Source organism: Camelina sativa, chromosome 20 (genome assembly GCF_030686135.1).
Source record: "Camelina sativa cultivar CO46 ecotype springtype chromosome 20, ASM3068613v1".
In the NCBI taxonomy this organism is placed as follows: Eukaryota; Viridiplantae; Streptophyta; class Magnoliopsida; order Brassicales; family Brassicaceae; genus Camelina; species Camelina sativa.
Window position 1 is genome coordinate 10,804,389 of NC_141899.1, and position 21,860 is coordinate 10,826,248.

At 40.4% G+C, this 21,860-nt stretch overlaps 6 protein-coding genes across 6 annotated transcripts; 3 read left to right on the top strand and 3 right to left on the bottom strand.

Moving 5' to 3' along the window:
• Positions 1 to 1,022: 1,022 nt before the first annotated feature.
• LOC147918697 (uncharacterized) lies at positions 1,023 to 1,373 on the top strand. Its single transcript, XM_087503644.1, has one exon. It carries the CDS (start codon positions 1,023 to 1,025, stop codon positions 1,371 to 1,373), a length of 351 nt encoding a protein of 116 aa, XP_087359770.1.
• A 780-nt stretch (positions 1,374 to 2,153) lies between these two features.
• Positions 2,154 to 2,755, bottom strand: LOC147918698 (uncharacterized). Its single transcript, XM_087503645.1, has 2 exons — positions 2,435 to 2,755; positions 2,154 to 2,354 (listed from the first exon to the last, which is right to left on the bottom strand). The coding sequence occupies exons 1-2, from the start codon at positions 2,753 to 2,755 to the stop codon at positions 2,154 to 2,156; spliced, it is 522 nt and encodes a 173-aa protein (XP_087359771.1).
• A 1,210-nt stretch (positions 2,756 to 3,965) lies between these two features.
• LOC147918699 (uncharacterized) lies at positions 3,966 to 6,737 on the bottom strand. The gene is made up of 5 exons (XM_087503646.1): positions 5,855 to 6,737; positions 5,637 to 5,771; positions 5,288 to 5,550; positions 4,971 to 5,228; positions 3,966 to 4,892 (listed from the first exon to the last, which is right to left on the bottom strand). Exons 1-5 carry the CDS (start codon positions 6,735 to 6,737, stop codon positions 3,966 to 3,968), a joined length of 2,466 nt encoding a protein of 821 aa, XP_087359772.1.
• Positions 6,738 to 9,614: 2,877 nt separating this feature from the next.
• LOC104770494 (uncharacterized) lies at positions 9,615 to 11,392 on the top strand. The gene is made up of 3 exons (XM_010494923.2): positions 9,615 to 9,985; positions 10,546 to 10,873; positions 10,998 to 11,392. Exons 1-3 carry the CDS (start codon positions 9,838 to 9,840, stop codon positions 11,197 to 11,199), a joined length of 678 nt encoding a protein of 225 aa, XP_010493225.1. The 5' UTR covers positions 9,615 to 9,837; the 3' UTR covers positions 11,200 to 11,392.
• A 187-nt stretch (positions 11,393 to 11,579) lies between these two features.
• LOC104770495 (protein SEMI-ROLLED LEAF 2-like) lies at positions 11,580 to 16,865 on the bottom strand. The gene is made up of 18 exons (XM_010494926.2): positions 16,345 to 16,865; positions 15,977 to 16,051; positions 15,764 to 15,879; positions 15,573 to 15,687; positions 15,340 to 15,468; positions 15,205 to 15,252; positions 14,940 to 15,115; positions 14,654 to 14,850; positions 14,277 to 14,569; positions 14,061 to 14,210; positions 13,517 to 13,975; positions 13,276 to 13,422; positions 13,127 to 13,196; positions 12,874 to 13,001; positions 12,580 to 12,786; positions 12,364 to 12,501; positions 12,152 to 12,280; positions 11,580 to 12,069 (listed from the first exon to the last, which is right to left on the bottom strand). The coding sequence occupies exons 1-18, from the start codon at positions 16,477 to 16,479 to the stop codon at positions 11,707 to 11,709; spliced, it is 3,075 nt and encodes a 1,024-aa protein (XP_010493228.2). The 5' UTR covers positions 16,480 to 16,865; the 3' UTR covers positions 11,580 to 11,706.
• Positions 16,866 to 18,222: 1,357 nt separating this feature from the next.
• Positions 18,223 to 21,165, top strand: LOC104770496 (leucine-rich repeat protein 1). Its single transcript, XM_087505046.1, has 6 exons — positions 18,223 to 18,799; positions 19,720 to 19,791; positions 19,941 to 20,084; positions 20,302 to 20,373; positions 20,541 to 20,612; positions 20,823 to 21,165. The coding sequence occupies exons 1-6, from the start codon at positions 18,573 to 18,575 to the stop codon at positions 20,893 to 20,895; spliced, it is 660 nt and encodes a 219-aa protein (XP_087361172.1). The 5' UTR covers positions 18,223 to 18,572; the 3' UTR covers positions 20,896 to 21,165.
• Positions 21,166 to 21,860: the final 695 nt, after the last annotated feature.

Below are 21,860 nucleotides of genomic sequence, written 5' to 3' on the forward strand. Positions count from 1 at the left end.
CATTTCATGATCGATAAGATACCTCGAAGCGCCAACGCTCCCGCAGACGCTCTGACCGTCTTAGCATCAACCTCAGATCCGGACCTACATCGGGTAATCCCAGTCGAGAGTATTTCAGTAAGTAGCATCGACGCGGAGGCTCAAGTTAACATCATATCTGCTGACCCGGTGGAACATGCCGACCTTGACGATGAGGCACAACCTAACCATGAGGCCGAGCCCGCCGCCGAGCCCGCGGACTGGCGCCAAGAAATACTTCAGTACATCAATGAAGGAGTAGTCCCGGCAGATAAATGGCAGTCCCGACGCCTTAAAAAGAGAGCGGCACAGTACGTTATAGTCAAGGGACGCCTTTACCATTGGAGCGCGGCCGGCATATTACTACGTTGCATCTCGACAGGAGAGGCCCAGCGAGTAATGCAAGAAACGCATGAAGGAGCCGGAGGAAACCATTCCGGCGGACACGCCTTAGCACTAAAAATCACGAAACATGGAATATAATGGCCGACTATGGTCAGTGACTGCGAACAGTTCGCCATGAAGTGCGAAAAGTGTCAGAGACATGCGTCCGATATACACGCCCCGTTCATGAGATGGGCAATGGATATCGTCGGACCACTGCCCGCGTTGCACGGCAAAAAGTTTCTTCTTATATTAACTGACTACTTCACCAAGTGGGTTGAGGCTGATTCCTATAAGAAAATCCAAGCGAATGAGGTCCAAAATTTTCTGTGGAAAAACATAATATGCCGACACGGATTACCTTACGAAATCGTAACAGATAACGGATCGCAGTTTCCGGCTCAGTAAGTCAACCCCGAGGTACCCTCAAGGCAACAGTCAGGCTGAGGTGACCAATAAGACTAGGAAAAGAAAGGCCTCTGGGCCGACGAGCTAGACGGCGTGCTATGGTCTCACCGAACAACTCTCGAAGAGCATCAGGACAAACACCATTCTCGCTAGCTTATGGGTTGGAAGCAATGGTGCCAGCCGAAGTAAGCGTCGGCAGTTTACGTTAGACCATGCTAGTCAAGAACGCCGAGCTAAACGACGAAATGCTCTATGACAGCCTCGACGAGATCGAAGAGCTACGAGATCGCGCCTTGCTCCGAATTCAGAATTACCAACAGGCGGCAGCTCGTCATTATAACAAAAAGGTCAACCTGCGACCCTTCAGCGAGGGAGACCTCGTTCTACGCAAGGTGTTCAAAAACACCGCTGAGCTCAACACTGGTAAGCTCGGTGCAAAATGGGAAGGGCCGTACCAAGTGTCCAAACTTGTTCGCCCGGGAGTTTATGAACTAATTACCATGTCCGGCGAAGCTATTCCGCGATCCTGGAACGCTGGCAACCTTAAGCGCTATTTCTATTAAGAAATTTATATATTACGCATATTATATTTCTGTTTCCATCTAGGAGTACTTAATATCTATGTAATTTGAACTACGATCGGCTTGATCCTTTTTAAAAAAAAAAAAAAAAGAGGGTATGTAGGCAACCTGAAAAGGTGCAGCCACTACTTATGAATGCAATTTTCTTTGATAAATCCCAGCGTTCCTTTTATTAAGCATATTGTCTTGCACAAATCGACAAATATCATACACGCAACAACCAAAACAAAAAAAATACATCCAAACAAGGTCGGCAATTTGGTCAGTTGTCCCGACTGAAACAAAATAATAATAAATTGCACTCCACGCGAAGTGTAAATCGTAAGCCGAGCTCCAACCATTGCTCGCAAATAAACCAAGGCCGAAAAGCAAAATAAGCCGCCACCAGCGCGCAATCTCTTCGATTCCAAGGTAGGGAATAAGCCGAGCTTTAATACGCGAATCCAACGCTTCTCGCTCCCAAAATCTAACAGCCGCATCCTGCAAAAGCAGACAAAAAAAAAAACGGTTCCGAACAAAGACTTTCGGCTCGACACAATAAGATGAGAGACGTCTCACTGTTGAGGATAACCCAAATATAACATAAACACCTGAAAATAAAACCCGTCGAGCGGGTAAAGCGTTCAACAAAAAATACATATTACGACCAACCGTAATACAAAAGTTCCGAGAATAGTAAGTAACCCAACACACGGGTACCAAAAAAAAAAAAGAAGGAAACGGTTCATCAGCCGATAAAGACATATAATACGCCGAGCACCCTCAGCGACTCTCACGGACTTTACGGCTGTAGACACGAACTCGGTCACGGAGCCAGAAAGGCATCGCACGGAACTTCCTGAACCCAAATCGCTCCCAATCCTCTGGCCCAGCCTCCAATTTCCGCATTCCCATCTCGAGGTCCATGATCTGCTTGACCAGAAACTCATGCTGGCGACGGTAGGCCCGGTGCTGAGTCTCGATCTACCAATAACAAGAAAGAAAGAAGCAAAATAGTTAGAAGGTCGAACTAGACAGTAGAAAGCTCAACATGACGAACTAACCGTCCTAAACCAGCCAACCGCCAGACGCCTTTCGTCGGGACTCAAGGACTGAAGGAACTCCACCGGAATCTCAGCAACACCCGGCACGAAGTTCCGCGGCTGTGGTCGAAACGGTGGTGACGCAGCAGCAACTGGTGGGCTTCTCCACGGAAAGAACAGATCGTTAGGACGAGCTTCAACGAATCGACCTGACCCATCACTAGGCTGAGCCGGATCGACACGAACTGGCGACGGAGAACGGCCAGTTCGAGGACGACCAAAAACAATCCGTTCACTGCGATTCACCGTAACCCATTCCCCCGAGTCATCGGAGCTACTCATGATTGAAGCGGAGAAGGAGGAAGGAGAGTATGAAGCAAGGAAAGATTGTCAGCAAACTGAAATAAAGAAAAGATGAAGAGAAGGTTGCGTGATCCACTTTCGCCCACCCACACCTCCCTTTATATAGCAAAGACAAGGCAGAAATGAAGCGACACGACGGTTAACTAGATGCCCGTCCACTTTCCCGCATTTAATGCACCTCCCTCCCAAACCAACCGGCGCCTCGCAATAAAAATCGCGCCACACGCAACATCCGCATGCGGTAATGATGAGAAACGCCTTGGAAAAACAATTCACCATTTAAACCAAACAATTAATACAGCGAAGCCGAAGGGTCCAAGAATTGCAGCCACTTAGCGCATTAACGCCCTAGCTCGTCAAAAAGGGGGGTACTATGGCAAATCCTAACTTTGCCTAAGTCTCGCCCCAGCTCGTCAAAAAGGGGCGGACCATGGCAAATCCTAACTTTGCCTAAGTCTCGTCCCAGCTCGTCAAAAAGGGGGGGACTATGGCAATTCCTAACTTTACCTAAGTCTCGCCCCAGCTCGTCAAAAAGGGGGGACCATGGCAAATCCTAACTTTGCCTAAGTCTCGTCCCAGCTCGTCAAAAAGGGGGGGACCATGGCAAATCCTAACTTTGCCTAAGTCTCGCCCCAGCTCGTCAAAAAGGGGGGGACTATGGCAATTCCTAACTTTGCCTAAGTCTCGCCCCAGCTCGTCAAAAAGGGGGGACCATGGCAAATCCTAACTTTGCCTAAGTCTCGCCCCAGCTCGTCAACAAGGGAGGGACTATGGCAAATCCTAATTTTGCCTTAGTCTCGCCCCAGCTCGTCAAAAAGGGAGGGACTATGGCAAATCCTAACTTTGCCTAAGTCTCGCCCCAGCTCGTCAAAAAGGGGGGGACTACGGCAAATCCTAATTTTGCCTAAGTCTCGCCTCCAGCTCGTCAAAAAGGGGGGGACTATGGCAAATCCTAACTTTGCCTAAGCCTCGCCCCAGCTCGTCAAAAAAAAAACATGTAATAAATTGCAATGACAGAACTTCGCAAACTTAGCAACCGTTACCATCATTCACAACCAAAAGGGAGGGGGAATTAATAAACCACCCTCAAAGTATTCAAGTCATACTCAAAAAAAACGGGGACGCAAAACATAAATAAGTCTTAAACGATAAGAGCCACAAACGGCATAGTTTCAAAGCCTCGCAGGGCCTATTCCGGCACAATTTCACCCTCGCCTTCAGTGGCGATGACTGGAGCAGGGGCTAGCGGATCCCTCACACCTGCATCACTGACAAGCCCAGCAATTTGAATGCTACGACCTTCAATCCCTTCGGAAATCGGAGCCACAGCGGCATCCGCCAAAGCAAGGCCGGTCACAATGTCCAGTTCCGGCGTTTCCTGTCTCGTCACCTGTGTCTCAGCATTGGGAGTCTGTTCTTCAATGTCGGGCAGATCGGGTTCCGCGACCTCGGCGGTAGCAGACGGCATGTTCGAGCCATATTCGTCAAAATCGACGATCTCGTCATAGCCAGGAATACGCCGAGGGTTAGCCGCAACACGCTCAGCGGTCGGAGTCACCACGTACCCGTCATTAACAAGCGGGGTGATCTCAATGCCGTCCACAACATTGTCCCAAAAAGCCGAGCCGTCAGTGACAAATTGGACCACCTTCGCAGGAATTGGGCAACCATCAGCCACAAGATCCTCAACCTGCTTTAAGATACCATTCGCCTGAGCCTTCATCATCATTGGATTAAAAGCCCGCCTCACGTCCCAGATATGCTGACGATTCTGGTCCGACCATTCGCGGTAAAAATCCCTCACCTCGCGACGTATTTCCTCGGCTCTCTTCTCGACCGCAGCCTTCAGTTGATGATCATATTCTTCAGCAGCCCGTCTGACGGAAGTTTCCAGGCAAGTGATGTCGGCACAAGAACGTTCCAATGACCCCTGCAGTTGGCGATTCTCCTCCTTCAGACGATCAAACTCTCGCCAAGCCTTAGTCGATTCAGATCGATACTTGCTGACCTGGTTCTGGCAATCCTTTAGTCCAGCCTCGGCAAAGGCAGTCTCACATTCGGCAGCCTTCAGCCTGCGCTCGTAGCGACAAACCATCGAGTACGTTGAGCTCGCAGACTGAGGCAAAACCAAACAAAGTTAAAAAAAAAATATATATATATATATATATATATATATAAAGAAGAGAAGATGAACCTGGAGATGATGCCGAGCCCACTCGTCGAATGCATCATCCTCCTTCAAGTCCTCCTTAGAGCGATCACCCGGCACTTTGGAGACCTCACGAATGAGAGCACCACATTCCCGTTTGTCAGAAAGGAAAGGAGTGTCCTTCGCATAGCGGAAGTTGAGAAAGTAGGAAGGCTGGACGCCTTTATCCTTTGGGTCTAGCGAGGAGGTCCTAGGCCTTTTAAACGCAGCGACCGCATCAGAACCAGCCGAAACCTCTTTGCGCTTGCCAGAATCCCCCGTCGGTCAGGCAAATTTTTCGAGAAAGAACGGTCCTTTTCAACCGTGAGGTCGATAGGAACGATATCCTTATCCCGCCGAGCAGCCTCACTGTTTTTCCCCTTATCCCGCGAAGCTTTGTTACCATCTGAGGATCGGCCACCCGAGGTACCCCCAACGCGAGAACCCTGAATGGACGATTGGTCAACCAGACTCTTCTTCAGAGCCAACTGCAGCTCCTTCTCTTCTGCGGCATTCTTCTTCTTCGAGACCGGCTTGCCGGAGTATTTGGGAACACCCAGTTTCACCATCCCCGCTTGACTCACACCTCCGATCATCGTAAACCAAGATCCTCAATAAAATATAAATGATAAACTGGTCGAACCAAAACCGGCAAGCACAACAAAACAATACCTTTCGATGGTTTCCTTCCCCTAGTTAGGTCTAGCTGCGGAATAGTCCTCCAGTCAAGAACCGTTTGCCTCCTTAGAAGATCGCGAACCTCAAAGAAATCAGGAGTCGGCGGGTCAGCAGACTTATCAACCAAATCTGAAGATCAACAAAAACAAAGACAGTTAGCAATCAACAACCGGAGCAAAAGGAAAAGGATAAAGGATCACCCAAGAAACTACCAGGGGACAAATTCCATTCAGTCTTATAACCTATTGACACATCCTCTACCAAGGCATCATCAACCTTAGCGTAGAAGTATCTGTTCAGCCAAGTATGGGTTTTTGACGGCGGATGATCCATCAGCTTATATCCAGGCGTGGCACTAGCATACCAAATGCCGTTAAAACCCTTCTGCCTAGTAAAACGCATCATATCCTCAACAAAGTAGGCGGTCAATTTGACCCTGCATTGGTCAGCGAGGTGCTTAAGACCGATCATGTTACGAATAGTGTGGACGGTAAGCTGCGTGATAGCGATCTGACGACGCCAACAATACTCCATCAGGAAGGCTGGAATCGGAAAGCGGAGACCACCCTTAGTAAAAAATGGCTCATATAAACTAATAAACCCGTCAGGGCACTTAAATACACGCTCCTCAGGAGTCGGACATACAACAGAAACGTGCAGGGTGGAATTATAAAAGTCAGTCATCGCGCAGAGAGAGTCGGCATCACAAAGTGACCTTCCCGAATCAAAAGGTGCATCCGGATAATCAGTCCCTTCGCCAATCTCGATCTCATCCTCGAGAGACACGTTATTGGACGAGTGGCCAGATCCGGCTTCGCCACGGGAGCAGGGGGAATCGGGATAACCAGATCTGTCAGGACTAGAATTGCCCGCCTCAGGTTTGACTGGAATTCCGGAAGATACAAGGAATTCCGGATCGACTCTAAGTATCGGAGAATGACCCAACGATTTTACTCTCCTACTTCGCCTACGAAGCCTAGACGAATATGCCGAAACTACGGAATCGGACGAGTCGGCAGCCTGCACCGACGGACCAGCCTCAGAGGAACCAGTAGGCGAACGCTCGTTCAAAAATTCCTCACAAGAACCCAACATCGAATTCGAATCGACAGTTACAACAACAAACCCGATCGGGAGAAAGTATAAGCTACACTAAAAACCTAAAAGATAACTAAGGAAGAAGAAAAAAGATAAAGGTTCCAACGAAAAGAAAGAAGGGTTACCTTGATTTTTGCGGCTGGAGAAGAACTGAAGAGGGCACCCTACAAAGTCTCCTTTTATAAGTGGCGGGAAAAGAAACCCTTAAAGTAGCAATGGGCGCGAAACGACGCAACCCTAGGAAACGACGTTCCAGTTTTCCTCTCCTCGATAGAATATAAGAGATCGGGCCAACGTTTCGATAATGAGCCAAACTTAATATTTCCCGAGCAAGCTCATTGGCCCAAGGCTGACCACAATGAACTAAGGGGGGGGGGGGGACAATTGTTGGATATGGGTTCACCCAGCCTTAACAGGCTTTCCTACAGGCCCACTATCGAAACAGTCACCCCAAAAACCCAGGAAGGCAGACCAACTAAAACCCACTTGTCGGGCCGATTAAGCTCCTAGAAGGCCCAATTAAGACGAACAGCCCAATAAATGACGGCCCGAATAAGAACGATCGCCGACTTTACTTGAGGACAATCCCACATCGATCCCGAGGCAGAGAGGTGAAACGTCCCATCGGCTATAAATACCAAGGGAGCAGCTTGCAGAAGGCATCAAGTAACATCGGGCAAGAGTCAGGAGTAAATCCGATTCTAAGCTATAGTTCAGTTAGTCATTTTGAGAAGCACAATTCTCTGTAATTAGCCGAACGGCTTATAACGGTTATATTGTAATTCGACGATCTTTGACTATCTTAATAAAAGTCCTTTGTTTCACCCTTTCTATTATATCATCCTCGAGTTAGTAGCTATACTAGTTCAACAGATATAATATATTCATAAGGAGACGATTAATAAAGAAGGTTGTTTGTTTTTCACCTTCGGTTGTGGAGAAACTCATGATGACTTGATTTGGATCCTTGGATTGAAGAAGATTACTAGTAGCTACTTATATTTGTAATCTATCATGAGGCTTAGGAGGAAATCTTGTTATTTTGGTTATCGCTTCTTTATAATAAAACTCCAAATTCTGAAACTTTCAACTTGTAAACTGCAAGTTGTTTGTTTATGCAAGTTTTGAAACTTTCCAAGTAAATGAACTGTGAGCAAGTAGGTTTATGTACATTAAAAGAAACAATAATGGAGTTGCCGGGTTGGGCTGGCATCATCACTATTCACTTCTATATATCCAAATTGTTTTAGGGGGTGGTATTGGACGAAAGACTTTAATAGAATAGAATTTGATTGAATTGAAGACATAAGTAATTGATTTTCAAGTATTATAAAAGAATTTCAAATCTTTCTGTTAGATTCCAACAATTAATTTTGCAATATATTACTAGAATTAAAAAGATATCAATCCACGTCAATAGCCACATTATCTTCTTCTCCAATACCCAAAACCCTAAAAATTCTTATCTTTCTCTTTCACCAACTGCTTTTACTCTAACCCAGAATAGCATCGATCCAACAAAATGGAAATGATTATGCTATATAGTTCAATTACAACAGCCCTAAAACTCTCAAGTTACCCATTAAACATAACAGACACAAAATTGACCAAAAATCAAAACTTTTCAATGATGGAAACGTATTAACAAACAAGACAAGAACATCACCACCATTCATTCCCTCTTTGTCTCGCTCTCTCTCAATTCACACACTCTCCCTCATTATTAATGGATGATGATCCAACGACAAGTGATTCTGTTTCTCCACAACGACGACATATTCTGCATTTTTTTTTCCGTGCAAAGTACTTCTCAATTCTCAGCTTAAAAGGTTAGACTTATGGCTCTGATTGGCACAAGACTTTTAAGATTTTTTTTTTGGTAATGGACAAGGAGTCAAGCCTCCTTGTAATTTATTTAAACTGAAAAAGCAGAACTACAAACGGACATGCCTTGGAAACATAGTTCCACGGACATCATCCTCAATAAACGTCTCAACACCAACCGGTACAGAGTCTAAAAAATGAAAACCTAAAGACAATGAAAAAGCATAGTTGGCTAACCCGTCGGTAAGACTTTTTTGACTTTTATTTTTTTAGCCACTTTTTTGTTTTCTCTTAGTTGTTTTCACACATTTTTTAAAGCCTTAAATTCAGGCTTTAAAATTTAAAAAATATAAAAACTTTATTTTTTTCCTCCTATAATATTTAAAACCTCTCCACAAGTTTATATATATATTTTACATATTTTATTTTTATAAATTAATTATTCTTATTTTTTTCTCTTTCTTTTAAGATCCATTTCAATAATTATTATTTTTATTTTCATTATCATCATTTCAATATATTTTAATAATAAAAGTAACAACTATCGTTTTAAAAGTGTTGGTTACCAATCAAATTCTAACAGTTAAAGTTTCTACAGTCAAAGCATCTACAGCCAAATTCTCTACAGCTAAAATTTTAAAGTGAAAGTCTTTACAGTCATAAGTAACAGCTGTTACCAATCAGGGGCTTTATTATTCACAGTTTGCACTAACAATTTTTTTACATTCTTGTTAAATCATGTTACTATTAAAAAACACATAACATCCAATAACACTAGAATTTAATAGAAATAAAAATTTAACAACTTGAATAACAGATGAATTTAAAAGACTTGATAAAATGTTTAATCGAATAACACTGAAATTCAAATTTCTAATAAATTCTTTCACAATCTCGTATCCAATTAGAAGAAGAAAAACTGGTTTGGTTCGGCTGGACCGATTTTTTTTTGACGATGGTTCGGTTGGACCGATTCCTATTTTAAAATTAGAAACCCGACCAAACCGGCTTTGACCCGTCAGATGATCCGATTATCCGGTCTTGTTCGGTTATTGGGGGTATAGCCTACACAGTGCACTGATTTGCTTCACGAGTTTCTTCTTCTTCTTCTACTTTAGAACCTCAGATCTTATTCTTGGCAATCTCCCCCATGGAATCCGAGAAGATTCAAATGTAAATCCTCCTTTCTGATTCACATATTTCGCATAATCGGAGACTCAGATCGAACTGCAATTTTTCGGATCGTGTTTTTCTATATTCCGGTACAAGAAGAATGGATACTTTCACGGCGGAGGATCTATCGACGATCGGTGGAATAGCGACGGTGTCGCTCCTTCACTCGTTTATTCCGACGCATTGGTTACCTTTTTCAATCGTTGGACGTGCGCAGAAATGGACGCTTTCTAGAACACTCCTCGTCAGTATGTTCCCAATTTCTAATTTCCTTCGTTTCGAATTCTGCATTTCCTGAAAATTCATGCGCGTTCGATGTTTCTGGAATTTTCAATAGTTCTAAGGCATTGTGTGATTATGGTAGATTAGGAATATAAAGGCATGAATTGAATGGATTCAACTGCTGCTTCAATGATCTAAAGACTTGTATATATTTTGTGATAAGGTTCGTCATTGGTGTTGCATTTGGTGTCCTATGTATATGAATGATGAGTCTCACACTGAAGTGAGAGTAGTGTAGAGTACATTGAAATGATGACTTAGGATTAGGCTTTCAAAGAATTACTGATCTTAGATCAATTCTCTATATACAATGTATGAAGAGATAACATTGTCACGCAACCATATACTAAGTCAGGATGATCGGTTTTGCTCTGGATCACATTCGTCTACTGTGAAAAAGTGTCTAAGACAGCCACTTTACTCATCAAATAGCCAATTGTATATGTTTCAGTGATTCCGTTTCTGTTTGGTCAAGTGTTGGTGGCACATTCTTTTCTGATCTTTTCTAGTGTCACTGAATTTTCAGCTGCATTTGGAGCAGTCCTGCATGTCATTTCGACTTCCCTTCTTGGTATAACAGCGATCACAATGGCGAATACCATTGCCGGTGAAGAGACTGTTCACAAACTTGCTTCCCTTTTGCTTGTATTCCTCGGTGGAAGCTACGTCTTGCTGTTTTTAGCTGGTAAAGGTGGTCACACTCACTCTCATAACCAACCCATGGAGAAAATGGCTGTTGCTGGGCTTGTCCTTGTTCCTGCTTTATCTCCCTGTGCTACAACTCTCCCGGTATTTCTCGCTGTTGGAAATTCCAAGTCGATGATGGTTCTCGCCATCATAGTTCTGCTCTTCAGGTGAGACTATGTCTACTGTTTTTGTCACATGTTTTACGCTTCAATAAACATCTCTCTATATAGTCAATCTTCGGACAATTGGGTATGATGTATATGTCTGATATGATTGGTATTATTTTTGCAGCACCATATTGGTGATGACATCGCTAGTGGCTCTATCATTCTATGGTGCAAGCCAGCTCAAGTTTCATTGGGTGGAGCGATACGACAAACTTCTGGTTGGTTCGGTTCTGTGTCTGGTAGGTATCTTAACCCTTCTCTTCCATGACCATGACCATGGTGGTCATGAAGCACATCAACTCCACAGGAAAATCATTACTCTCTAGAGACCGTTTCGAGTCTCTGTTTTGCCTCTCATGTCTGTTTGTTGTAGACCGGCTTTAAGTGTCTAAGAATCTTTCTGATATGCGTTGTATGTCTATAAGTCTATAACTAGTTGTAACGCTCTCCTTTGCATGTGAAAAAAACATATGACAGCATTATAAACTCCTTAAAGAGAACAGCTCTTTTGCAGGTCTACTATAGTTGATACACAACTTTGTAGTCGTACCGTTGATTCTTGTAGTAGAACACAGTTTTTTTTTTTTTTTTTTACATATTTTAGATTTTAAGATCTATAAGTGGTCGGCTTTGCCAACAAAAATGGTGGACACCAATCCAGAACCTAGGCTAATATTAACCTTCGTTCGTTCCAAAGAAAGTATTGTTTAGGCAAACAACTTACCCGGTTGGCTTTTCTCGACGAAAAAAATTGTTCGATAATGTGTATAATAAGTATTGAAGAAAAAGTGGAACACATGTAGAATATCAAAAAGGGATTAATATTAACTAAACTATTCAAGAGGAACCAGCGGCTTGGTTTTAAGGAAGTTGTCGAAAGGAGTAGAGGCAGGAGGATTGAAGAAAGGAGGGGTTTGATACTCTGTGACACACACATTAGAAGACGCTGGTGCACCCAACCCCATCATCTCCCACGAACTCCTCTGCTCCACAAACGGATTCCCACCACCACAAGGCAAAGCAGTAGGTTCTTTGGTCTGGCTGCTGCCGAATTTGTTGCTTTTTGCAGACATGAAAGACATCTTCTCTTGCTTTCCCATCAAAAGAGCCTCGCAATGTCCTGCCATTTCTGTGTATGTCATGTCTGGTGGATCAGACACTGAGTATCTTCCCATTTGTGCTGTTGTCTGAGACACCTGCACCCGTTTCATCTTCTGTCAGTCTACATGTTTGGGTTTTGGTATTTGCATTTAGAACCATAAAGAAAAAATAACTCACTGCACTTAGAAGTTCATCGATGCTCAGAAGAAATGCGGTTTTGGCATTAGGTTGTGTGTCAAGACCAAGCTGTTCTTCTGGAGGACTTGGCACTGCATCATTCTCTGGTATAAGCAATTGAGTTTCAGCCTGAGAAGGTAAACAGAAACAGATTGATGTTGGAATAACAAAATAACTTCATACTTCAGAAATCAAGCGCAAATGGTGGATACATTATCTCTAGGCTTGTTGTTATTTTCTTCAGAACGGTAAACTTTTTTTGGAGATTCTGTCAACTGCGTTCCAACTGGACAACCATCGATAGGTATGAAATCTGAAACCAGCTGCTCCTTTATAGACGACGAATCTTGCTGCAGATCAAACCATTATACACAGGTAAGTAGTTATACACTCCAACATATAAAAAATGATCAAGATTTTGATAGTACATCTGATAGTTTTCCAAGAAACTTCATTATCATGGAAGCGTAGTGCTCTCGAGGTTGATTTTGTGTGGTTTCTTCTATGGCAACAAATGAACGTAAGGCGTCTTCATCATCTTCTTTTGACCCATAATTCTTCTCCGGTTGCTCTGCTTGTCCATAGAAAACAGCATCTAGCTTGCAATCTTCCACCAAATGAAGAAACGGGTCTACCTGATATGCAAGATTTTATACTTATAGCAAGTTGTATATATAATAGAAGAGAGGCAGAGCAATAACATTAGTAAAACTCTTGACTACCGTTTTTTCCTGCAGTGCGGTTTTTGCGCTAGTAACAAGAGGAGGGATGTTGAAGGCTTTTGCTGAGAAAATTATCATTGATGTGGCCAGAGTAAAGAGGGATCGACGCCTTGATGGCTGCAATGGTCCTAAAATTGGCAACAAAAATGAATCCGTCAAAAAAAAAAGGTAAGAGTTTACTTATAACAGTGTGTGCATCTACTTAAATTTAATGTAAGAAAAAGATGTAGAAGCAATCTGCAGGGGACTATACCTCCAAGAGACAGATTCCGCAAAGAAAATGCTAGCTGAAAGCTCCATACCAATACTTCATTGCTAGAGTGCTACATATATTTATCAAACGCTTGTAGATTAGTGCAGTGTAACTAATTCATAAAAGAGAACCTATTTTTACTACTATACCTTTGTCCGGCCAAATAGAAGAACTAAGCTAAAAGTATTAGCAATGGCTTCATAATTTTGTGGCATGTTGTGAGGAGATAAAGACTGCACCCAAATCGATGAAAGCAAAAGGCAAATCTGATGGCTGCTTAATCTTAATGGTATCACCTGAAAAAGTTAGTCATTGAGACCAAATTATAACAAAATGATACAATTTCATAAATCTAATGATTCATTATTTAAGGCCAAATGTGAAACATACTGGTTTCTCTGGTGAACTTCCCGAAGAATTCTGATCTAATACTGTTGATGATGGGTTCCTTTTCACACTCTGAGTCCGACTGTAACTTGACTTTAACCGGCTCAATACTGAACTAGTATTGTTCTTCGGCTCCTCATCATCAAAACTTTCACCTCTTATAAATTTTGATTTTGACCTGCTAAGTGTTGAAACCCTCTCCATCTTTGCAGTGTCATCAACAGAACTATCTGACTCCAACTTCAGTTTCCTAAACAGTGCAGCTGAAGAAGAAAACACAGACACAGTTCTTGACAATGTCCTCTGCATATCAGCAGGCCTTCTAGACTTGGGAACTGAATTGGGACAAACTGAAGATGGGACCAAAACAACAGAAAATATACGGTGAGCTCCCATCCTGGATTCATGGTCAGCACACACCATAGCTTGAAGCAGTTGATGGAAAAGTGCATCTGGAAAAGCCTGAGAACAAAAAGATTCCATGTTTATCTTCTTATTCCCCTAGCGTTACATAGAAGAAACTTCCAAGTTTTAAAATGCATCTTGCCTTGTTTTCATATGATAAATTTGGTATAGCTGCTATAATTTGTGCCGTGCGAAAAACTGCAGCGATTAGAGTTCTTGCCATGACTGTAATATTTGACATGCTTTCCAACATGACAGCCATTATGTCTAGAATAGGACCTGCATCTCCTACCTACATTTTCAAGAGACCATCAGCGGTATATTCAGAGCTTTCTTGGTGCTTAAAATAAGGGGTTACCTTTAGGGATAACTGGACGAGGCATTGTTCAACTGCAGCTTCGAATTTCAGGTTATATTGAATCATCTCATTCCCCAAGTTCGAATCATCTAATGAACAATGAATGCTCTTCCTCAGATGCCTAATCATATCACTCAGGGCACCAATGATTGCCACGGATGGAAGGACTTTAGTCTGTTGAGCAAGTGCAGTAGCAACATAGACTATGTCAAGTTGCATTCTAGGCTTCTTTAGAACATTCTTGTGATCAAGATGCTTGATCAGGATTGACAACAGGAAATGTGTGTTTTGTCCTGTCGTCATCAGATTACTCACAGTTACTAACAAGCTGACTAGAATGTGTCACAAATAAAACCAAATGGAGAGACAATACAAACCAGATCGTTCTATCAACAACTGGACGTCCTGCAAAACATATAAGGCAAGACCGTTCTCCGTGGACCAAACTTCATTAAAATCAAAATAGCGGAAGAGTGACTCGAGGACACGCCGAACAGTTGTTGCTTCTTTTGCTAACTTTGCTAGATTGTGCAGGCAAACCCTCGACCAAAACTTGGGGTTTTTAGCATCCTCCCTGTATAGTCCTCTTTTATTCAGACTTATATATTCAAAGAAAACAAAACAAGAAGCATGCAGAAATGAAGCTTGAGTAGAAGGATTTACACAGATACAATTGCCTTGCCTCTGTCATCCACGATTCTTGACCAAGAAGCAATCCTTGTTTCAGCTTCTGCGGGAGATAGTTCTTTGTCAATAGAAGCAACCTTGTTCTCTTGATTGACTGCAGAAGTGGAAGACTGACTGAGGCCTCCATAATTTTCTAAGACAACAGAGACTACCTGAAAAACAAGAGAAACAAAGGATAAAGTATTAAAAACTAGATAAAGTCATTGTAGAATTCGTATAAAAGGCTTCCAAACAAACTTACATTGTCAAATTCGACTGAAATATGTGAAAACTCTCCCATAAACCAAACCTGGTAAAAAATGAATGTGAGTGTATCAATACTTTTTCTTAGAGATAAGAGTTGAAATGGAATGAAGAAACTGAGTTATATGACTACCAAGGATGAGAGAGCCTGGAGACCAGCAGCACACATATTTGTTGTCCTTTCTTCTTCTCCCAATTCATGAGCTAAAGGACATATTTTTGGGATCAAGCCATCTAAGTTAAACATATAGGTACCCTCTGTCTGGAAGAAGAAGAAGAAGATAAAGGTGACGAACATGATCATACTTAAAAAAATGGTTTTGTTTAGATAAAGTAAAAGTGACAAAGAGTTATATATATATGCACCTGACTGGTAACAAAATCATAGAGAGCTTCACAACCTAACATACGCATCTCATCATACCTAGTTTGATCTAGAAGAATATGAATCAAACCAAGGTAGCTACTAGCAAACAACGACCTGTAAAACACACAATTCATTAGTAAATGCCAAAATATTATCTGTACGCTAAAATAATAAAGAGACAAAAACATACATTTGTTCATTACAGGAAACCAAAAGTTTCTTGTAGATAGACATTACAATCTTTACAGAGTGGAACTGCTCCATTCTCAATTCCTTGTAACACCTTTGTTCAAGAGAGGTTGTAATCTATAAAAAAAAACAGTATATGGAATCATACCTTGTTAAAATTTGTAGAGGAGTTAGATCCTTATAATAACAAAGAATAAGTTAAGGATTATTATACCTTAGGGATACGAAGAGGGTTTTTTGCAGCATATTCACATAATTTACCGATTTTTCGATCATTAGGTTGCTCATCCTGCAATATTATGAATGCAATGTAGTAATCAAATTTTAAGGAGAACACTTGATGTGCAAAGTGGATTAAAAAGCTTCTCCAATGCTGAAAACAAATCAAGCTCCACCATGGTTGTCGCTTGGACTTGAATATGTGCAACAATTTCATTACACTAATCCTCTCACCCTAATGGAAACTCGTGTTCTGTCGACAGCTAGACTAGGTCGGATGATAAAAACACGTTTTGGCTAATGATGGCGTCATATTTACAGGGGAATGTAAGAAAAGAGAAAGGCAAAGAGAGCAAGAAGAACCTGGGATCGAGGGAAGATATCAGCAAGAAGATGTTTATATCTTTTGACGGGATGTCTGGATCTGGCTCGCAATGCCGGACAAAAGCAACACAAGCTTTCGCAGACAGGGAACATGGTTCTTGAAACGACCCCCATCGATCTCTCTCTTCCGCGAAGATTCGAACAATGATATGATGAAACGGAGATTTTTTACAGACACATGATGTATGGATCAAACGTAAGCGAAGGATCAAAACAGAGATCCATCAGAGAAATTGAGGAAGAAGAGAACCGACGAGTTATGTGAGTTTTTGTAAAAAGAGGAGATAATTGCGGATTTTTTTTCAAAACCAAAAATTTTTGAAAAGTTTTTTTTTTTGGCCTTCCATTTACTATTTTTGTGTTATTTTTGGCAATAATGATCTGATGATATAATTGAAACAAAAATATAAAGAAAAGAATCTTATTGTACTTATAAAATTAATTAATTAATGGACGTTTTTGTTAGTGCTATATAGCTAGACGCCTGAACTTGTCATGACATTACCCAAAATTACGTATGCTTTGAGGAACGATATGATGTATGATTTTCTTTTTTTTGAATAATGCGGAAGGAACGTGAACAAAGCAAACTATTTTTTGGGTAAAATAGTAAATACAATCACATCCTCTCATATTTCTCAAACACCTAATTGTACACTTTTCTTCCTCTCCAAGAAACAGTCTTCAATGCCACATTCTTGAAAGACACAACATTAAGAAGAAGCATACTGGAGTGGTGTCTGCAAGTCTTGCTTGTATTGAAGTCCTAGACCAATACCTCGATGCTTACGAATGGCGAAATGTAGCATACATGTATATGTTTCTTTGCAAATTCAAAGCAACAATAGCTTTCAAGTAAGAAAGTCCACAACTAAAAAAAACAAAAACAAAAGAAAACACAACACAACCACACATCAAGAAAATAATAAAAAAAAGCCTGTAGGTTTATTAAGGCCCATAGTTGTTAAAGGGCCAATAACGAGAGATGCGGATCTACATAAATTTGAGGCTTCTAGAGAAACCCTAACGGAATACGAATGGCTAATACCGGTTGGAGGCTAGGAGCCTAGGCTATTGAACCGGTTATTAAATTTACAATATCAGGCGAACGTTGTGGAGTGGAGGAGTCGGTGTCGTCGTCGTTTAGAAAAGGACAAATTTTTTTAAAAAAAGGAACTAGGAAGAAGAGTGGAGTTGCTATTATTATTCCGACATGTAAGTGTTGTTATGTGTTTGTCGGATCAGATTCCATCTCCTCCTCCAGAGAGAGTATCTTTTATCTTATTCTCCCCGAACACGAATTTCATTGACTTTTCTTATAATTAATCTTTTAGTATATAATTTGTAATGTTTCCACTTCTTTTGCTTTCGTTTAGTGCACACAACTCGTATTCCCATCATCAATGATTAAAATATACTATATAGAACTCGTATCAAATATTCAAATTAAACATAAAGTAAAAAAAAAAAAATCTCATTACTGATAATGATACATCAGAAGAATAAAAATGGTGTGCACATAGTACTTGTATTAAAAAAATCGAGATCCTGGTAGAAAAGAATCATAGATATGCCACACACCAAATTCCTAAAATAAAATAGTAGAATACTGTTTGGTTCCGCGTAAAACGAACTCAAGTCTCCAATTTTGACTAATCTTAATTTCTTTGACCAACATGACTTTTATGCAAAAAAAATAAGAAGACTTTTACTTTTTTCTTCCTCTTAAAAATTCAAAGTTTTAATTTTCACATACTATTTATTTTGAAAAAAAAAACTAAAGTAAAATCCAACATTTGATTTTTCCTTAAAAGTTAGTATAAACTATAAAGATCATTTTTTATCTCTTGGAATATTGTACTTTCGTTTGTAGTGGAATAAAAGAACCGCTCGTTTTAAAAAATAAAAAGTATTTTTAAACCCAAAAAAAAAAAAAAGACAGGATTTTTTTAAAAATAATTAAAAATACAGTAATGGGGAATTTTTTTTTAAAGTAAAATATGAAAATGTATTTTTAAGTGTTTGTCTTTGGTCATTTTCCACACACACCAACCAAACTCGCATAATCGATTTCTTCATTTTTCAACAAAAGGGGGAAGTGGGAACGAACGAACCAACCATCCAAAAACCCTAATTTTGCTTCTCTCCTTTCTCCAAAATTTTTATTAACTTCAAATCCCTTTTTCGATTTCTCCGTCCTTAACAACATGGCGTCTCGAAACTGTCGGTGGGAGCTCTTCTTCGCAGCTTCGTTAACCCTAACTCTAGCTTTGATTCACCTGGTGGAAGCTAACTCAGAGGGAGATGCTCTCTACGCTCTTCGCCGTAGCTTATCCGATCCGGACCGTGTTCTCCAGAGCTGGGATCCAACTCTTGTTAATCCCTGTACCTGGTTCCATGTCACCTGTAACCAAGACAACCGCGTCACTCGTGTGTAAGATTAAGATCCTCTCTTTACGATTCTTTTGTTACAGTCTCTCTTATATATTTTTTTCATAATTGACCCTTATCTCTTTGGATTTTTTGCTCTATTTTTAGGATTTAGATTTTTTGCTCTATTTTTAGATTCCATCCATCATTTACAGTTTCAGTCCATTTTATATATATATATATATATATATCCGAGCTTTAACATGGAAGCTGTTATATGTCAGATAGACAAAATTGTTACTTATAAGATTTGAAAGATTTGGTTTTGATTGTTCATAGTAGGCGCCCCTCGACTTGTTTGCTGAATGATATGAAGTCAAATTTGGGGTTTTGCTTATATGTTATATGATGATGATTGTCTAGCTTTCCTTGGAAACACTTGTTTATCTAATTGAGGGGTAACTTTAATTTGGTTTCTTTTAAGGTTCATGTAGACTATTTATGATATGGTCCTTTTTTCGCAGCTTCGGATGCAGAGTACGGTAGTTTGTTCTACTTTTTTAGTGTGAAAAGGGGAGAGATCTAAAGGCTAAAAAAAGCCTCCCATGTTTTTGCACAGTGTAGACTTTTTCTAAGTCATTGGATTCCTTGGGAAAGTCTTGAAAGAATCCCCAATAGTTGTTCCATTGATTAAGGAGCTGAATTTTTTGCTTGTACTTCATGATTTTCTCAATGCTTTGTAACTGATCTAGATTACTTTTTGGTCCCTACTTTGTAAGTTCTTAGGCTTTTTAGAAGAATTTTGGATTCTTTGTACTTGATTACATCTGATTATCTCTCTCAGAACTGTTTGATGGATCAAGAGAACAGCTAATAGAGAGTATCTAAAACTACGTTTGTTTCTTGTGCTTTATTTTTCTTACTTTCCAACAGTATAAATATTGGTATTTTGCTCTCTCAATCTGATTCTACGTATTTTGGCAGGGATTTGGGTAATTCAAACCTTTCTGGACATCTTGCGGCCGAGCTTGGGAGGCTAGAACATTTGCAATATCTGTATGTCATCACTCTTTTGACTTCTGTTTTTCCAAAATTTTTACTTCACCCTATGCTAGTTCTAATGCAAATAGACAGTGGAAATAATAAATTGTTTGCTAGGAGGTTCATTATAGTTTAACTCTTTACCTGTACTATGATTAACACAGAGAGCTTTACAAGAACAACATCCAAGGAACTATACCTTCTGACCTTGGAAACCTGAAGAACCTCATCAGCTTCGATCTGTATAACAACAATCTTACGGGGACAGTTCCAACCTCTTTGGGAAAATTGAAGTCTCTTGTCTTTCTGTAAGTTGCTATCAAACTCTGACATGGATACACCAAACAATATACATGTTTGGATTTCTTTAAAATGGCAAAATGGTGAATCAAATGTTGAGTAAAAGTACAAGATGGTTTATGTGGGTTGTTTTCCATCATCATGTGGTTAGAACTACCTGCTTCTATCTGTGAACTGTGATATCTTCATACCCAGTCTATATAACAAAAAAAAATAATGTGGCAGACGGCTTAATGACAACCAGTTGACTGGTCCAATCCCGAGAGCACTCACAGCCATCCCAAGCCTTAAAGTCGTGTAAGTTCAGCTTTTTCATTTCTGTATTGTATTTTGTTTTTGTCTGTTAAAGGCTTTGTGGCCGTTCTCTGAATCATTAGTCTTTCAACCTCTTCTTCATTAAGTCTATTGACTTCATACTCGTACCTTTTTTTTTAAACATATTTTCTTTGTCATCCTTTTCTCAGTGATGTCTCGAGCAATGATTTGTGTGGAACAATCCCAACAAGTGGACCTTTTGCACACATTCCTCTGCAGAAGTAAGTTTCTTCTTTCATCATTATGTTTCCCCTGCATTTTGCATTTTTCTCACCCAAATTATAATGCTTTTCTCATGAGGAATGAGTAAACCAAAGCGACTTTACTCTGTTATCTTCTTGTTATAGATATCAATTGAATCGGATGTTTAGTATGAACTGATAAAGTTTCATATGAGGATTTGTCCCCACTAACTGAACACGATTGTGCAGCTTTGAGAACAACCCACGATTGGAGGGACCTGAATTGCTCGGTCTTGCAAGCTACGACACTAACTGCACCTAAAAAACACTGGCAAAACCTGGAAAGAAGAAATGGGGGGTGACCTTGTAAGAACACTTCACCACTTTTATCAAATATCACATCTATCACATCACACTTCACCACTATATGTAGTCAAAAAAAAAAAAAAAAAATATGAAGCGGTCTCAATTGAGGCAGACCACCCAAAGACTCAGCAGGTCTGTGTATGTAAAATTCCTAAATGCGACGTTCGCTTTACTGTAACATTTGTATTGGTATGGTATCTAAGTTATTTGCCTTGTCTGCATTAAAGCTTTGTGTTGGAATTGTTTGTTATATGAAGTCAAAAAAAATTGGGTTTTTGTATTATAGAATCATTTTGTTTGACTGCTCGACTCCATTCCTAATGTTTTCTTTAGAGCAAGTCATATCTATTAGACTGCGGTTTATCTATAACCCAAATACGACAGAACATAACGTTATAGAGTCCTTTATCACTGATAAATTATCAGTCACATGTGAAGTTGACAAACTGCAAAAAAGAAAGAAAAATAAAAAATAGATGTGTTTTATATTTGTGGGGTTTGTTGATAACCACAAGAGGCTTGTACGAAGAAACACGTTCTCAATATCCTTCAAACAGTTACAGTAGGTGGGTGAGTACAATGATGTATAGTTGAGAGAATTAGGATAAATATTTAACGTAGTCCATATATTTTTGGGACCGATGACAACTAATTTTTTTTATTAATAACATGTATTATGTCAAAATGGAAACAAAAATTGCAGTATAACGATTTGAACAAGCCAATAGATAGAGTGACCAAGGAACGAAAGTTAGAGTGCACCGAAACTAAACAAACAAAAAAGAGTGACTGCTTTATTAAATTCGCCTAGGCAACATCAGTGATGACATAAAGAGTAGAAAACTGATTTAAAAAAAAAAAGATTGATTAACAGGGTATGTAGTTTAGGCCAAGAGATCTGCAGGCATGTGTTAGCTTCGT